Source organism: Cervus canadensis, chromosome 2 (genome assembly GCF_019320065.1).
Source record: "Cervus canadensis isolate Bull #8, Minnesota chromosome 2, ASM1932006v1, whole genome shotgun sequence".
In the NCBI taxonomy this organism is placed as follows: Eukaryota; Metazoa; Chordata; class Mammalia; order Artiodactyla; family Cervidae; genus Cervus; species Cervus canadensis.
Window position 1 is genome coordinate 3751981 of NC_057387.1, and position 16030 is coordinate 3768010.

At 40.6% G+C, this 16030-nt stretch overlaps 1 protein-coding gene across 2 annotated transcripts in view; it reads right to left on the reverse strand.

Annotated features, from left to right (window-relative positions):
* Positions 1-927: 927 nt before the first annotated feature.
* PBX1 (PBX homeobox 1) overlaps positions 928-16030 on the reverse strand; it is a 329043-nt gene continuing 313940 nt past the window's right edge. The window contains exon 9 of one of the 2 annotated variants that reach the window (XM_043450585.1): positions 928-1704. In XM_043450585.1, coding sequence (XP_043306520.1) covers positions 1684-1704 — 21 coding nt within the window. In that variant the 3' untranslated portion in view covers positions 928-1683. The remainder of the gene's footprint in view (positions 1705-16030) is intronic. The other variant, XM_043450602.1, reaches the window with a different exon arrangement.

A 16030-nucleotide genomic window follows, 5' to 3' on the forward strand; every position in this document is an offset into this window, starting at 1 on the left:
CTTTTTGTGGATAACTGGGGAAGACCATTCCAAGGAGAACGAACAATAAAGGGCAAAGACCCTGAGGTAGGTATTATTATCTCCATTTTACAGATGGTTAAATGACTTGCTAAAGAGCCACTGCTTGAGGATGGGGCCATAATTTCAACTCAAGGCTACTTGACATGAGGCCTGGTACATAGTATAACTGTCCAGTGATGGAATGTAAGTCAAACGCTCTACATTACAAAAGCCTACAAGAGGGAAGAAACTTGCCCAGATGAACACAGTAAGTGCCCCGCACATGAAAACTTTAAAGTGTGAGCTTTCAAAGTCGCAGACACGCGTTCGCATGTCCAGTCACGTAAGTGAGTTCTATCTGAGGAGGCACTGTGAAGTTTCTGAGGTACAGGAGCTGAGCGTAGAGTGGTACACGAAGGTCAGGTGTGAGTGCCATTGCAGCTTGCCCTCCACCTCCTACTGCTGACCACCCTTCGACCATCTCCCACGCCCTTTCCCTCCTCCAGTCAGTAACTCTTCTTTCCTGTTCACTCCCTGCCAGCCCTTATATGCCAATTGGTGTACTGCTGCACTACTCTTCAAGGTACTGGACCGTAAGACTTTAAATGTTTCTTTATTTTGTGTTTGTTTTTCATGTATTATTTGTGTGGAAAGTTTTATACGCCTATTGCAGTATAGTACTATATAGCCAAGTGTGTTAGCTGTGTACCTAAGCTAACTATGTAGGGCTCAACAAACAAATTGAACTTACAGACGTGCTCTTGGATCAGAACCCCTTATATGGGGGTGACTTACCACACTTGGAGATGATGGCAGAGTTGAGACCAGGGGGCTCTCATTTTCTGCCACACCATCCCAGCCTCCAGAATCCAGACATTTACTCTCTGGCTAGAAATCTTTCCCAAACCAATGAACAGACTTGTAAAACTTTAGCAACATATTTAATGAGAGATATTTTAAAGAGTCTTGACTTGATGACGTAAATGATGTCTCCAGCTCTGACTCCTTCACTGGCAGTGAGTAACAGAGCATAGAGTTAGATCCTTCTGAACTTGAAAGCAGGTTCCACACTTTTCTCACTATGTGATCTTGGGCAACTTATTAAACACCTCTGACCTCCCAGTATCATCATCCACGGAACAAGGCTAGAACTGTGTCTCAGGGGTGTGGTAAGGATTAGATAAAGTGTGTACAGCACCTTGTAGACTGACTGGGATAGAGGGGATGCTCTAATGTGTTCATTATCTTCTCCCCTTCTTCCATCTCCCTTATGTAATTAGTTGTATTTCTACATGCACAACTCTTGCTTTCTTAATGTATTACAGTTTTATTGAGGGTTGAGAGGTTGTCTTCTATATGTAAGTGCTCACCATATTTTATATTATATGGCGGTACATAGTGAATGCTTACAAGTGATGATTTGGTTGCTGGGTTAGTGGGGAAGAGAAAGAAGAGTGATTATTGCTTTGGGACTCTGTTGTTGCAACAGTCATCTGGGTGCAGCATGTGCCAGCCCACTGCTCACCACAGTTGTTCTGACTGATGTGACCGGCCAGGAGGTATCCTCTTACTTCTTCAAAAGTCAGTATGTGTCATTCTGGGAGATAGACCACTGTTCACTTAGAGGAAGATAAGTCTTCAGTCAAGAGAAGAGTAGCTGTCATCACCAGGTCATCCAAACCATCAGTAGGTTCTTGCAATATCCTGGTAAGAAGCAGAATTCCAGTTTAACTCACAACTTAACACCCTCTACCCACACATCTTTCATCAGGACCACTATCAAAGAGTTAAATTGACCGATTTCAGTTTTTATTTCTTTTGTCCACCCTCTGGCAAGAGCTCAATAAGCAGCTAACCAGCTGAAAATAGGAGGAGAAGAAAAAAGCCTGGACCTCGATGATTCAGGAAATGGCTCATCAGCCATCCAAAATTGAAGTTACTTTTTCATTCATGTAACATGAATAAAAATTCTCTGTGATAAATATTAGGAATAGTTCAATGGAGTATAATTCCTTTCTTTTAATAAAGAAAAGTAAATCATTTGTGTTGCCTTTTTCCCTTCATTAGCTTGTTCAGTCCTCATAAGAACCCTGTAAATTACCCCTAATTTACGGAAGCAACTAATCCCAATAATATTAAATAACTTGCTTAAGATAATAAATTACTAACCCAAGAATTATATGGACATGCTTTTAACTTGATCCCAGTGGTTTTCCTTTGCACCTCATTTTTATGGCTCCATTTAAAAAGGATTGATAAAGGACAGTTTCTCCTGACCCTATTATGAAGGGTCAGTAAAGTTTGAAAGAAATTATTGTAGAACTGTCTTCTCTTTCAGTGATTGTACATAGAACCTAGCCTTAAGACAAACAGATTTTTTTAGAGAAAAAATAATTTTTTTCAAAAGTTAATAATGACTATTGTGACCCCATAGACTGTCGCCCACCAGGCTCCTCTGTCCATAAGATTTTCCAAGGAAGAATATTAGAGTGGGTTGCCATTTCCTTCTCCAGGGGATCTTCCAATCCCAGGGATCAAATCTAGGTCTCCTGCATTGGCAGGCAGGTTCTTTACCACTGAGCCACCAGGGAAGCTCATAATATTAACTTGTACTTTTCTCTGGATCATTGAGAAATCCCCACAGACATGAGGCTTCACCCTCAGTCACTACAGAATGGGGACAGGGTGTCAATGTTCCCATTTTGTGACTGTGGGCTCAAGTGGAAAGAAAGAGAAGCTATAACAAAGTTAGGGAAAGAATCATGCTTCTACATACTGGCCACGTTCAGCTTGACAAACTTTTAAAAATAGATCAATCTATCAATAAATTGTCAAAACATTCATCAAACACATACATAGGAACAAATGCTAAAAGAAAATAAGGAAAATCAGTACTGTTGTTGTGTTAAGGTGATAGGATTATGAAGAAATGTCCCCAATTTTACATATTTTGTAATGATATTATATTATTGGTATTTTATAATATAAAAGGAACATATAAACCAATAATTATATTCATTCACTGGATGCTGTAAAAGTATCCATTTGCCCAGGACTAGGTTACTTCTTTCCATCAAAGTCCCATTAGTACAGTTTATTGAATTGACACTTTTGGAAGACAGAGTTCTGAATCAGAAGCACTAATATGTTCTCAGTGACATCCTGTAGGTGAAATTAGTTCTTATGGAATTAGCACTCTATACCCAAATAGCACTGGCCTCAATTTCCACTAGTACCCCTCAAAATGAGCAGTGATGTAGAGTTTGACTTTTTGGACTAAAATCTCTTGGAATACCTTCTATAGCAAAGCTTTTTCTTATATTTTTATATTAAAGGCTTGGAAGATTTTTCTTTTAATTATTTCAGTAAATTATGTCCAATTCACTAACTTTTATAATTTCTCATTTATTTCACCAGCTTTTATAATTCCACAAGTAGCTTAGAATGTTGGAGTTTAACGGAGAAAAGAGTTAAAGTTTCCTGTCTGAAAATGAAGAAACTGAGGCTTAGAGAATATACTTTTAAATTGAAAGTAAGTACATATGGTATCACAGTGGAGCATAGCTTACATCATATTTTTCCAACTATAATTACAGCCTGCCCTATGAAGTAAGTATAGCAGTTCCGCTCCTTGATATTACTGCTTTCCTCAATTATAATATTTACTAGTTGAGCAGAAAGTTCTCTATCCATTGGTACTAAAAGCTTAAGAATAAATTTGCTCAGATATGCAGATGACACCTCCCTTATGGCACAAAGTGAAGAGGAACTAAAGAGCCTCTTGATGAAAGTGAAAGAGAATGAAAAAGCTGGCTTAAAACTCAACATTCAAAAAATGAAGACCAATGCCATTCTCCCATATAGAAACGTGTAAACTATCATATGTGAAACGAATCGCCAGTCCAGGTTCGATGCACGATACAGGATGCTCGGGGCTGGTGCACTGGGATGACCCAGAGGGATGGGATGTGGAGGGAGTTGGGAGGGGGGTTCAGGAGGGGGAACACATGCACACTCATGGCGGATTCAAGTCAATGTACGGCAAAACCAATATAATGTTGTAAAGTAAAATAAATAAATAATTTAACAACAACAGCAACAGAAAAAAAAAAATGAAGATCAAGGCATCCAGTCCCATCACTTCATGGCAAATAGATTGGGAAACAATGGAAACAGTGAAAGACTATCTTCTTGGGCTCCAAAATCACTGCAGATGGTGACTGCAGCCATGAAATTAAAAGATGCTTGATTCTTGGAAGAAGTTGTGACAAACCCAGACAGTGTATTAAAAAGAAGAGACATTACTTTGTCGACAAAGGTCCATATAGTCAAAGCTATGGTTTTTCCAGTAGCCATGTATGGATGTGAGCATTGGACCATAGAGAAGGCTGAGCACTGAAGAATTGATGCTTTTGAACTGTGGTGCTGGAGAAGACTCTTGAAATCCCTTGGACTGCAAGGAGATCCAACCAGTCCATTCTAAAGGATATCAGTCCTGACTATTCATTGGAAGGACTGATGCTAAAGCTGAAGCTCCAATCCTTTGGCCACCTGAAGTGAAGAACTGACTCATCTGAAAAGACCTTGATGCTGGGAAAGATTGAAGGCAGGAGGAGAAGAGGATGACAGAAGGATGAGGTGGTTGGTTGGCATCACCAATTTGATGGACGTGAGTTGGAGCAAGCTATTGGAGTTGGTGACAAACAGGGAAGCCTGGTGTGCTGCAGTCCATGGGGTTGCAAAGAGTCAGACACAACAAAGCAACTGAACTGAACCGAACTGAACTCGTTGGAAAAGACCATAATACTGGGAAAGATTAAAGGTAGCAGGAAAAGGGGACTACAGAGGATGAGATGATTGGATGGCATCAGCAACTCAATGGACATGAGTTTGAGCAAGCTCCAGAAGATGGTGAGGATAGGGAAGTCTGGCATGCTGCAGTCCATGAGGTTGCAAAGAGTCAGACACAAATGAGTGACTGACAACAACAACAATGAATTTTTCACGTTTTATAGTGAGACAGACATTGCCCACATTTAAGAATCTGGCACATAGACAATCTCAAAACTAGGTTTCCATTTCACTTGTTTTCTTAAAGGAGGATATTATCTCATGACTTAAACATCTGAAACAAAATCTATCAGATTAAAAGAAAAGGGAGTCCTCCCTGCCTCTTGCCACCTAAGGGAATTCCATAGCCTGAATATGGGTGGTGCCTCCCCCACATTTATGCTAATTCAAGGTAGAGGTAAGTGAGGTCCAGCATAGAGGAGGTGAGACTAGCTATGTCTGTGCCTCTCTACCTCTTAGGAACTCTTTGAACTTTGCTTCTGTCTTACACGTTATGCTCAATGTAAAATTTAAACCCTTTTTCAGAATTAGCAACATTATCATGACATATATATATATATATATATATAGATAGATAGATATACACACATTATATAACATTATATATATATATACAGTATTGAGAGTATACTAAATTTTACGGAATAATCCTGGACAGCCAAGGTTGGGCAGAATCATACCACCCATCACGCAGTTACCCAGCACTCAGATTTCTGCCACTTTTCTAGGCTTCCTTTTTCCTCTTCTCCTTTCTGCCTTTCCTCCTTTTTTCCTTTCTGTTATGTTGAGCACTCCAAATTCATCTCCCTGTATGATGAGGAGCATTATCACCCTTCCTCTTATGTCTTCACACCCACTCATAATGCTGACACCTCAAAATTCACACTTATTTTTTCTCCAAGAAGATCACTGTCTCTTTAGTTATTCCTGTTACAGTTATAAATACTTCTTTCATTGTCTATGAAAGGTGCAGTCAGAAAAAAATTTCTGGAAGCAATGTGCTGCAGAAAATTGGGCAGTTTCTCCAAAAGTTAAATATAGAATTACAGGATGACTCAGCAATCCATTCTCAGTATATTTTCAAGAGAAATAAATATACATTCCCTCAGAAACTTATTCACACATGAATGTTCATAGCAGCATTATCATAGTAACCAACAGGTGGAAACAACTCAAATTCTCATCAACAGATGAATAGAAACATAAAACATGACATGACCGCACAGTGGAATATTATTCAGCCACGAAAAGGAACAAAGCGCTGATAACTCGCCATGACATAGATGAACTTTGAAAACATTATGCTGAGTGAAAGAAACCAGATAGAAAATCTTACCTATCATATGATTCCTTTTATATGATATAGAACCTAGAGGTTACCAGGTGATGAAAGTGGGAGGAATGGGAAGTCCTTACTTAATGGGCATGTATTGTTTTTATAGATGATGAAAATGTTTTGAAACTCATGAGAGATGCTTCTTGTACAACATTGTTGAATATTCTAAATACCACTGCATTGTACACTTTTAAATGGTTAATTGTATGATATGCAAACTGTACTTCAATTTAAAAAATTTGCATGTGTGTGCACACACATACACACACACACACAGAAGAGGGAGTCCTGAGGTGAGGGTAACATTGAAAATTTTTCAGGCCCTCCTTATAGACTCTCAGGCAGTTTTTGGAGTTGCCTCACTGTCTCAGGAGGGGCACAGCAGGCTCTGTATTCAGATGCATTCTTATGGAGTTAGACGCCTGGGTTCTAGGCCTGTTCTAATTGTCATCTGTGTGAGTCTGAGAAAATCACTTAATATCTCTCTTCCTTATCTCTCTTTTCCTTAAAATCACTTAAGGAAGGCGTTGGACTAAACAATCTTTAAATCATTTGGATTACATGAAATAGACCGGTTAATTTAAGCAGAAAAGGAAAGTACTAGAGAGAGATCAGTTGGCTCACAGAACTTAAGGAAGCCTGGGTAATTAGTCTTAGAAAAAGATAGAACTAGGACACCTTGGTGGGTGCGTTGAAGAGGGTAGAAGCTGATGGTGGGGGCCGGGGGTATGATGTAGGGGGAAAGTCTCATTGAAGTGCTGCTGCTAAAGGGGTAGATGCTGGGAAATAAAAACTGTAGTCTTTTAGGACCTTCCTAGCTATTTACTTCTTCCCCCTTCCTTCCTTCCTCCCTTCCTTCTTTTATTCTTTCCCTCTTTCCCCTCTTTTCCTTTCTTTCTTCCTCTTGCAAATATGAACTGGCTTTTAAGCTATGGAGAGATTAGATTTTAGTACACAAAAGTGAACTGTTTTCTTCCAGAAAAATTTCCATTTCTTTCCAGACTCCCAGGAGGATGAACCCATGGTAGGAAAAAAAAAAGGGGCTTCCTGGCTGCGGCTGGGTACCAGAAAGCTTGAGGGTGGCAGTGCCCACAAGGATCGTAGCCAGAAAGGGCTGGGAGCACTGAACTCAGAGCAGATGGCTAAGAGAACAGTCCACCAAAGGCCCTGGGTACCGCTGCTAGTCAGAGGGGTTTCCTTTCAGAATGTTCCCATTAACACATTTTCTTGGCATTAGCCTTATGGCTGCTGGGATGAGTAGCTTTTTTCCTTTTCCAAACTGTCCTTATCAGTAATGCAACAATAGCTAATTTAATTAGCTGACCTGAATGGCAGCCAGTTTGAGCTAATTTGGTTTCGCTAGCTGCTCCCTGGTATGTCCAGAACTGATAAGCATACTTCCCTCCAGACAAACAGTGGGGATTTTAAGGGGGCAGTGAGAGGGAGAATAACCCTTCCAAAGTCTGTCTTACACCTGTGGGATTTTGTACTTCAGCAAAGGCAAGTTATTCTTGAGTCAGTATTCCCTAAGGGTCTGTCAAATTTGTAAACTGAAAGATAAAAAAGACAACCTGGAAATTGCAAAGGCAAGGTGCCCAGGATGAGAGAGCCAGGGAAAAACATTCCCCTTAGCAGAAAGAACACTTGGCCAAAAGATTTGGATCTTAGCCACTGACTGACCTTCCCCAAGTCATTTTACCTCTGTGTCTCAGCTACTCATGCATAATAATAATATGCAGGACATATGCATCACATATCTCTGGAGAAGGAAATGGCAACCCACTCCAGTGTTCTTGCCTGGAAAATCCCATGGACAGAGGAGCCTGGCAGGTTACAGTCCATGGGGCCGCAAAAAATTTGGACATGACTTAGCGACTAAACAACATGCATCATATATATTACAATATCACATATATAATATGAATAATAATAACCATTGCCCTACTTCCTACATAGATATGTTGTAGAACTGCAACACTATAATGAAGAGGAGATTTCTTGTCACATATAAAGAACTATGCCAATGGGAAACATTTTGGTAATTAGCACACTACTATGAGTGTAGTCTGTTCCTCCAGGGCAAGAACCAAATACAATTCCTCTTTGTGGCCCTAGTGCTTGTCAACTGAATGAAAGAGAAAGAGAAGTATGAGGAGATGGGTAGGCATAGTTCACGGTATGCAGAGGTCAGCAGACAACTAAATATCATAAAATGTAAGCTGGCTTTTCAGTTTAGCACCTTAACCTTCTCCACCCTTAACAACTTCCTACCCTCTTGACAAGAGAAAACGGGTTCAGAAAGACAACACTGTCGATGTCAGATTTGTATTCACAGAAGAGCTATTCTATACCACCTGCATCTCTGCCCACCATCCCTCACCCCAAGGTCTTCCAGGGCAACCTGCCTCCACTAGCAGGTGAAGGACCACACCCAAAGCAGGCTTTTGTGTTTGCTTTGGGGTCTTCTTTCCTTTTAAGTGCTGCATTTCAATGAGATACACTGAATTATACATTGAATTATAATTTGCATCTATTCACACGGAATATAAGGCATCTTGCTTGAAATGAGTGGATTTGAAAAAAATTGGAGTAGGAAAGATCTTTAGGATAGTATTGTTCATTCCCATAATTTTTAAAAAAATTAATTCATTTTTAATTGGAGGATAATTGCCTTACAGTATCATTTTGGTCTCTGCCATATATTAACATGAATCAGCCATAGGTATACCTATGTCCCCTAGTTCTTGAACCTCCCTCCCGCCTCCCTCCCATCCCACCCCTCTAGGTGGTCACAGAGCATCGGCTTTGAGTTCTCTGAGTCATTCAGCAAATTTCCACTGGAAGAGCTGACTCATTGGAAAGGACCCTAATGCTGGGAAGGACTGGGGGCAGGAGGAGAAGGGGACGACAGAGGACGAGATGGCTGGATGGCATCACCAACTCGATGGACATGGATTTGGGTAGACTCCGGGAGTTGGTGATGGACAGGGAGGCCTGGTGTGCTGCGATTCATGGGGTCGTAGAGAGTCGGACACGACTAAGTGACTGAACTGAACTGAAGTGATCTAGTTTTACATTGGTAATATTGTGTTTCAATGCTACTCTCTCAATTCGTCCTACCCTTTCCTTCCCCAACCGTGTCCACAAGTCTGGTATTTGGTCAAATCTATTTTTACCCATCCCAACAACTGTGTTGAGCACTTTCCCTCACTGCACACCCTTCCCTGGGAGATCTCATCCATCCCCCCAGCCCCGCTGCACCCCATAGGCTGAAACCTCACACGCCATCGTCTGCAACCCCGACCTCAGCCCTGAGCTTAGCATCCAGAAACACAACTGCCCGTTAAGGGTTTCTACCCGAATCACCTATTGCACCTCATATCTAAGATTCTCAAAACTGCCCTCATCACCTAGTTTGCAAAGTCTGCTTGTCTTAATTTTATGTTTTTTTGAGTGGTTTACAGTTTCCAAACCAGAAACCCAACTTTTCCTTCATCCCATCTTCTTGGTGGAAAATGAGTTTATTGATTTTGCCTTCCAAATATCCCTCCAATTCAAGTCTTTCTTGCCACTGAAATTATTTTATTTATATTTTTCATCTTTCATCCCCTACTTCAAACAGAAATTTCTTAAAGGCAGAGATTCCATGCATATCGGGCAAATAACCAACATTTGTTGATCTGAATTGAATTAAAATCTCCCTTACTCTGTTCCGCCAAATTTCCAAATCTTTAGTGAATAATAATTACTGTACTGAAGATGTAGTTGAGTTTCTCTGTTCTACTGCAACAGCTATTCCAATGGACTCTAAATTCAGTCAGTCCCTAAACTTGGGGTAAGTACAGCCTGCTCAGCTGGCAACCTCATTGACAGGCCTACCTTCTGGGTTTGCTCTAAAATTTACAGCTCAGACTTAGACCACTCAGCAGAGTCTCCAGTGTTTCCAGGAAAGGCAAATCTACTCTAGCTGCCTTCATTACTTCTTTATAGATTCATTGTCTTTGACTTACTCACAGTTAAACATAGAATCAGGTGTGGAATATTCTTCATAATGTCAAATTACAAGTATATGCCTACAATACATTGGAAGTATTTGGAATTTCTTAACAATTGGTGTCTCAACAATAATTTTTTTTGTTGTTTTATAGTTATTTCTCTAACCTTGACTTCCCTGGTGGCTCAGATGGTAAAGCGTCTGCCTACAACTTGGGAGACCCAGGTTCAATCCCTGGGTCGGGAAGATCTCCTGGAGAAGGAAATGGCAACCCACTCCAGCATTCTTGCCTGGAAAATCCCATGGACGGAGGAACCTGGTAGGCTACAGTCCATGGGGTCACAAAGAGTCGGACCTGACTGAGCGACTTCACTTTCACTTTCTCTAACATTTACTTAGTTCCTGGTATAGATTTCATATCTATTTTTTTCCTGAAGCATGAGCCCTAGTGTTAGTGGATGACATTACTGCATATGGAAAGGCAGCCCAATCAAGGAAGGGTCTTGAGCCAGACAACCTCAGTTCAAATTCTGACCCACCACCTACTGTCTGTGAGAATGACAAATGACCCTATCTCTCTAGCTCACCTTCCTCATCTCTAACTGGGGGTAATAATGTCTCCACATACTTCCTAGGCTTCTTGTGAAAGTTGAAAGAACTAATTCAGGAGTTGCATTTACTACTCCATTTGGCACAATGTAAGACAGCTATTACTTGATATTGATATATATTACTTGATTGTGAGAAAAGAAGGGCATCAAAGGGGATTTTGATGAAAAAAAAGGTTTTACCATTTTAAATTTTTAATTGCAAAACTAGTTGTTTACCATGGACAGATTCTGTGCTATTCAGCTTACCTATATTATCTCATCTAACTTGCGAACTGCACATCAACTCTATAATGCAGCTTTTATTATGCCTATTTCACAGATGAGAAAATTAAACCTTAGAGAGGTTAAGAAACTTACCACTTGACACACAGATAGTAAGCAACAGAACTAGAATTTTAACTCTGGACTGTGTCCAAAGCTAAAATTAAATAAAATACATACCATTTATTCAAAGTCCTTACGTCTCTGTAAGTAAAACAAAGAAAAAGAAAATACTTGGATGAATCACAAAATAACTATGCTGAGTGAAAGAAGCCAGACCAACAAAAAGTATATATTACCTGATTCCATTTATATAAAACTCTAGAAATGCAAGCTAGTTACAGAGAGCGACAGAGAGCAGACCAGTGGTGCTTGGGGAGGGTATTAGGTGAGGAGTGGTGGAAAGGATGAATCAAAAAGAAAACTTTTGACGCTGATGGATATCTTTAATATCTTGATTGTGGTGATGGTGCACATATATGTTAAAACTAACCAAATCGTGTATTTCAAATATGTTCAGCTTACTGAATGTCAATTATGCTCAATAAAAGTGTTTAAAAACCACAAGCTACTTTTGTACCCTCAAAATCATACAGTTAAATGAAGAAAACCACTGCACTGCTGGGGTCAGGCTTTCTGTGTCTCTACAGAAAATAGTCATGCCTTCTGCTTTATTCCACTGCTCTATTACCTTAATGTGCTGGCCTGGAGGATAAATGAAATAATAAATGCAGAGCCCTGAACACAGTATCTGGGTCACGGGAGGCACTCAGTTCATTCTCTTCCCCCACCTGCCTTATAGATTAGTCCCAACTTCTCAGAAATGCAAATACCTATGCCTTCACCTCTGTAGGCTTTCACTATCCCTGCACTGGAGCCTTTTTACGACCGCCTTAGAGCCAGCTAGCATCCTTTTCCTCCTCTAATTGTCCCTCAGAGACCCAGGTGGGGTGAGTGCAGCGGGCACGTGGAGGCCAGAGAAGCCCAGCAGAAGAGACCGCGCTGGTGTTGAGCTCTGTGAACGAGGACCTCATTCATCTTCACGGACTTTGCTGTGCCATCCATTTTAAATGACATGGTAGCCGACCCGTTTATCAAGATTCAGCATACTACTCTATTATTATGATTATTTAGCATTTACATAACACTGGATTTGCAAGTGCTTAATAATAATTTATTTATTACTTCATCTAACTACTCACTAATGGAAAATTTAAGGGGTTGTCCAGAGTTCACTGACCTCCACTTTGGAGACACCTTAGGCCATTTCCAACAGCATGCCCAAGTACCAGTTGTGAAATATTTTAATGAAAAACCATTTGGTATATATATATCTATTTTTTCCTTGGCATTTGTAATATATCTACTGAGATAATACTCTTTCTTTACAATGAATAAAATAAGTATTATTATTAAAAATCCTCTGAAGATCCTCTGGAGTAGGAAATGGCGACCCACTCCAGTATTCTTGCCTGGAAAATCCCATAGACACAAAAGCCTGGCGGGCTATAGTCCATGGGGTTGCAAATAGTCGAACACGAATTAGTGACTAAGCCAACATTATAAATAAGTAACTGAAGCCATGTCTCTCTAGAACTTGTATGGAGGCTACAGGAGTGAACCCCAGGTGTGTGCAGACATGGAAACCCACCACTACATCTTCTGTCAAGAAAGGGCTCATTGCCTAGCTGGGTGGAGTGTGCCAGCTGGCATCTCTACACTACAGAAATGTGGCCATTTCTGCCCAACACGAGACTCCTCTCAAAGACAGGCTTTGTTTCAGAGCTCCTCTTTTACAGGTATACCTCACTATTTGATGGCTTCTCTACCCAATCACGCTTCCATCCCCTTTCCTGTCACAGATGTAACTCTCCAATAAACATTTTTCAGTCCTTACTTCACCTCAGTGTCTGCTTTCCAGAGAACCCAGCCAGCCACTATGAACCTAGAGTTTATACTCTGACAATAAGCATGTCTCTTAGGCAAGTGTCTCTGGATTGTAAAATTTTCACCACTCTATTGGGATGGTTGGCTTTGGTTCTTTCAAGGGTCTTTCCATTTCTTCCATCCTTCTACCTATGAATTTGTGTGGAATTGAGTTTGATATTAATATAAATTCTGTGCCTTTAACCTTTATGCAAGAGGTTTTGTGATGGAGAAAGATTTTAAGCAACAAACTCAAGATCCTCCTATTTTCCTATCTACAATAACCTATAATGATTCCAGCTCTGTTAGAATGTACAATAGAAAGATGATTATGAGTATGGATTGAAGAGTGTGAAAATTACACAGTAAGAATGTATGTGTATGTGTAAAGTATATCTAACAGAAAACATGCAAAAACCATAATTAAATAAATATCATAGGTGATCCAATTCTTATACATACATAAAATATTGGTCAAGACAGAAGATCTCAGAGCAGAGAGAAAACAGATAGAGAGATCTCACTGATAGATAGGGAAGACAGAACTGCATTCTTAGAAGATCTAATACCTGAGTCTGATGGTCCCTGAGAAAAAGTTTAAACGAACCACCCCAAAAGGGAACAACTCCTTGGACAGGGCACACTTCAGAATTCTGGGAGATGCAACTCTCCCTGATCAGATGCTCAGACTTTTCACCTGTGGAGGTTTGATTTTCAAGCCAAGAGTCAAAACAGAAGGTGTGTGCCTGTTCTCTTCATGTCCCTACTTGTTTTAAACTGTTGTTTGTAAACCATTTTTGAAAGAAGCTTGGTCTCCACCTTTTCTCTGGATTCTTTGGTGGTCTCTGGTCAAAGGTGTCTGTCACAAAAGAAACTGTTAAGAGACTTAATTAGGGTTTTTGAAAGTAAAAGCCAACAAGAATCTATTATGCAATGATTATAATAAAAAATCTGTCACTGTAAGGCCTAAATGCACAGTTGTCATTGGGCACCAGCCCTGAGAATCACATATGTAAATAGAGGTCTGAAATTTGAGAGGTCATACTGGCCAAGATTTTAACACATATTCAACAAAGCTTTATATAAACTCATCGAAGACTGATCTGTAATCAATTAGGAAGGTCATGTGGGATATTTGAGAGAGATTTCGCTGCAGCTCTTAAAGACCTGGTGAAAGAAGGTATACCCCCCAAATGCCAATGATAAAGACTCAGTAATAATCTAGACTTAATTATTTAAATGACATTTCAGAGCAAGTAATAAAGGAATTTGGGACTTAGAGAAGTCAGCATGAAGCTACCAGAAACAAGTTACCACACATTCATGCCATGCAGTGTTTGGTAAGGGGATTCATGGACTAGCACGTGTCTCCTCGTGTGCTAGAAACAGAAGCACTGTCTCTTCAGTGTACAAAATTTTTCTTGGTATTCCTCAGCATAGAGTGGGTACTGTGGGAAGTCACATCCCAATTACTGGGAAGGAATAATGTTGCATGAATCAACCCTCAGCCAAAATTTGTCTCCAGTCTTTTTCTACAAGGCTCTGGGCCTGTCCTGTCCTGTGGAAAATATTAATGACTTGAATGGCCGTAGCAAGGGAGGGTGGCTATGTATCTGGCCTTTAGAATCAGACAGAGCTGGGTTTAAATCCTGACTCTCCTACATACTGGCTGTGTATCCTTGGACAAGTTACTTAGCCTTTCTGAGTCACATTGCGCTTAACTATAAAATGGGGATACGGACTTCCCTGGCGGTCCAGTGGCTAAGACTCTGCATTCCCAATGCAGGGGGCCTGGATTTGATCCCTGGTCAAGGAACTAGATTGCACACGCCACAACTAAAGTCCCAAGGGCTGTAACCAAGACCTGGTGCAAATTAATAAATAAAATAAATAAATATAAAAAATAATAAAATGGTGACAGCACATACTCAGCAGAGTTGATGAAGGGAGAATGAAACAGTGTGTCGTGTAAAGCATAGTATCTGGCAGAGACAGGCTCCCCGAATGGTAACTGTCCGCTGCACGTTGAATACATCGTCTGAGAGTAATGAGAATATGTTGGCTGACAAAATCAGGATCCAAAAAGGTCTCACCAGGCTGGACTCGAGGACCAAATCTAATAGGATGGCGTTTAACAAAGATAAATGTAAAGGGGCTGCAATTAGGCCTGAGTAGCAAGCTGCACACGTACCCAGTGGGGAGATAGGGCTTATCAACAGCACACCTGGAAAAGACTTGGGGGCACTGAGTGACTCTTTGCTCATTAATGGGTCAATCGGGTGAAGTGGCTGCCAAAAAGCAAAGGCAGTCTTAAGCAGTGTAAAGGCTCATTGTCTGGAACAAAGGGAGGAATAATGCCTGTCGCCATGACCACACTTGGGTACTACACTTTAATAGGGGTGGTGATAAGCTGGGCTTTTTAAAAGACACAGAATCAGGATAGTGAGGAGACACAAACTCAGTCAAAGCAGAGAAGAGTGGAGGCCAGGAATGCCAGGGAGGCTTAGGATAAGTGTTTACAAACGTGAGAAAAGCAGTTATGTACTTGATGATGAATTAGAGCTCGGTAATACAAATTCCTAACTCTTTGCCTGTTTAATGTTGCTCAGGGGAGAATTAGGATGAGGGTGGCGTTACAGAAAGGAAGGCTGATGTGCAGTATAAAGAAGAGGCCTTGACCTATTGATGCTGTCACAAACAGGCAGGGATTGAGTCCCCCATCCCTGGAAGCATTCAAGCTGAGGCTGCAGAATCACCTGCAAAGGATAGTATTAAGTGATTAATACACCCCCTGGAGCAGAGCTCAACCTGCAGCCCACATGACCCCAGAAATTGTTTGCAAAATCCTGTAAGTGTGTGTGCAGAAGTTCATTTTTCTCTGGGTACAGGGTTCATGACCTCTTCAAATCTTTTGTGGAACCCAAAAAAACTACCCTGAAAAGATGAAGATAAACTGAGTTGATGTACTATTGCTTTCAAATTTGGACATCCGCTGTATGCTACTAGTCTTGGTACCGGAGACACAGAGATGAGGAAGGTATTATGTTTATC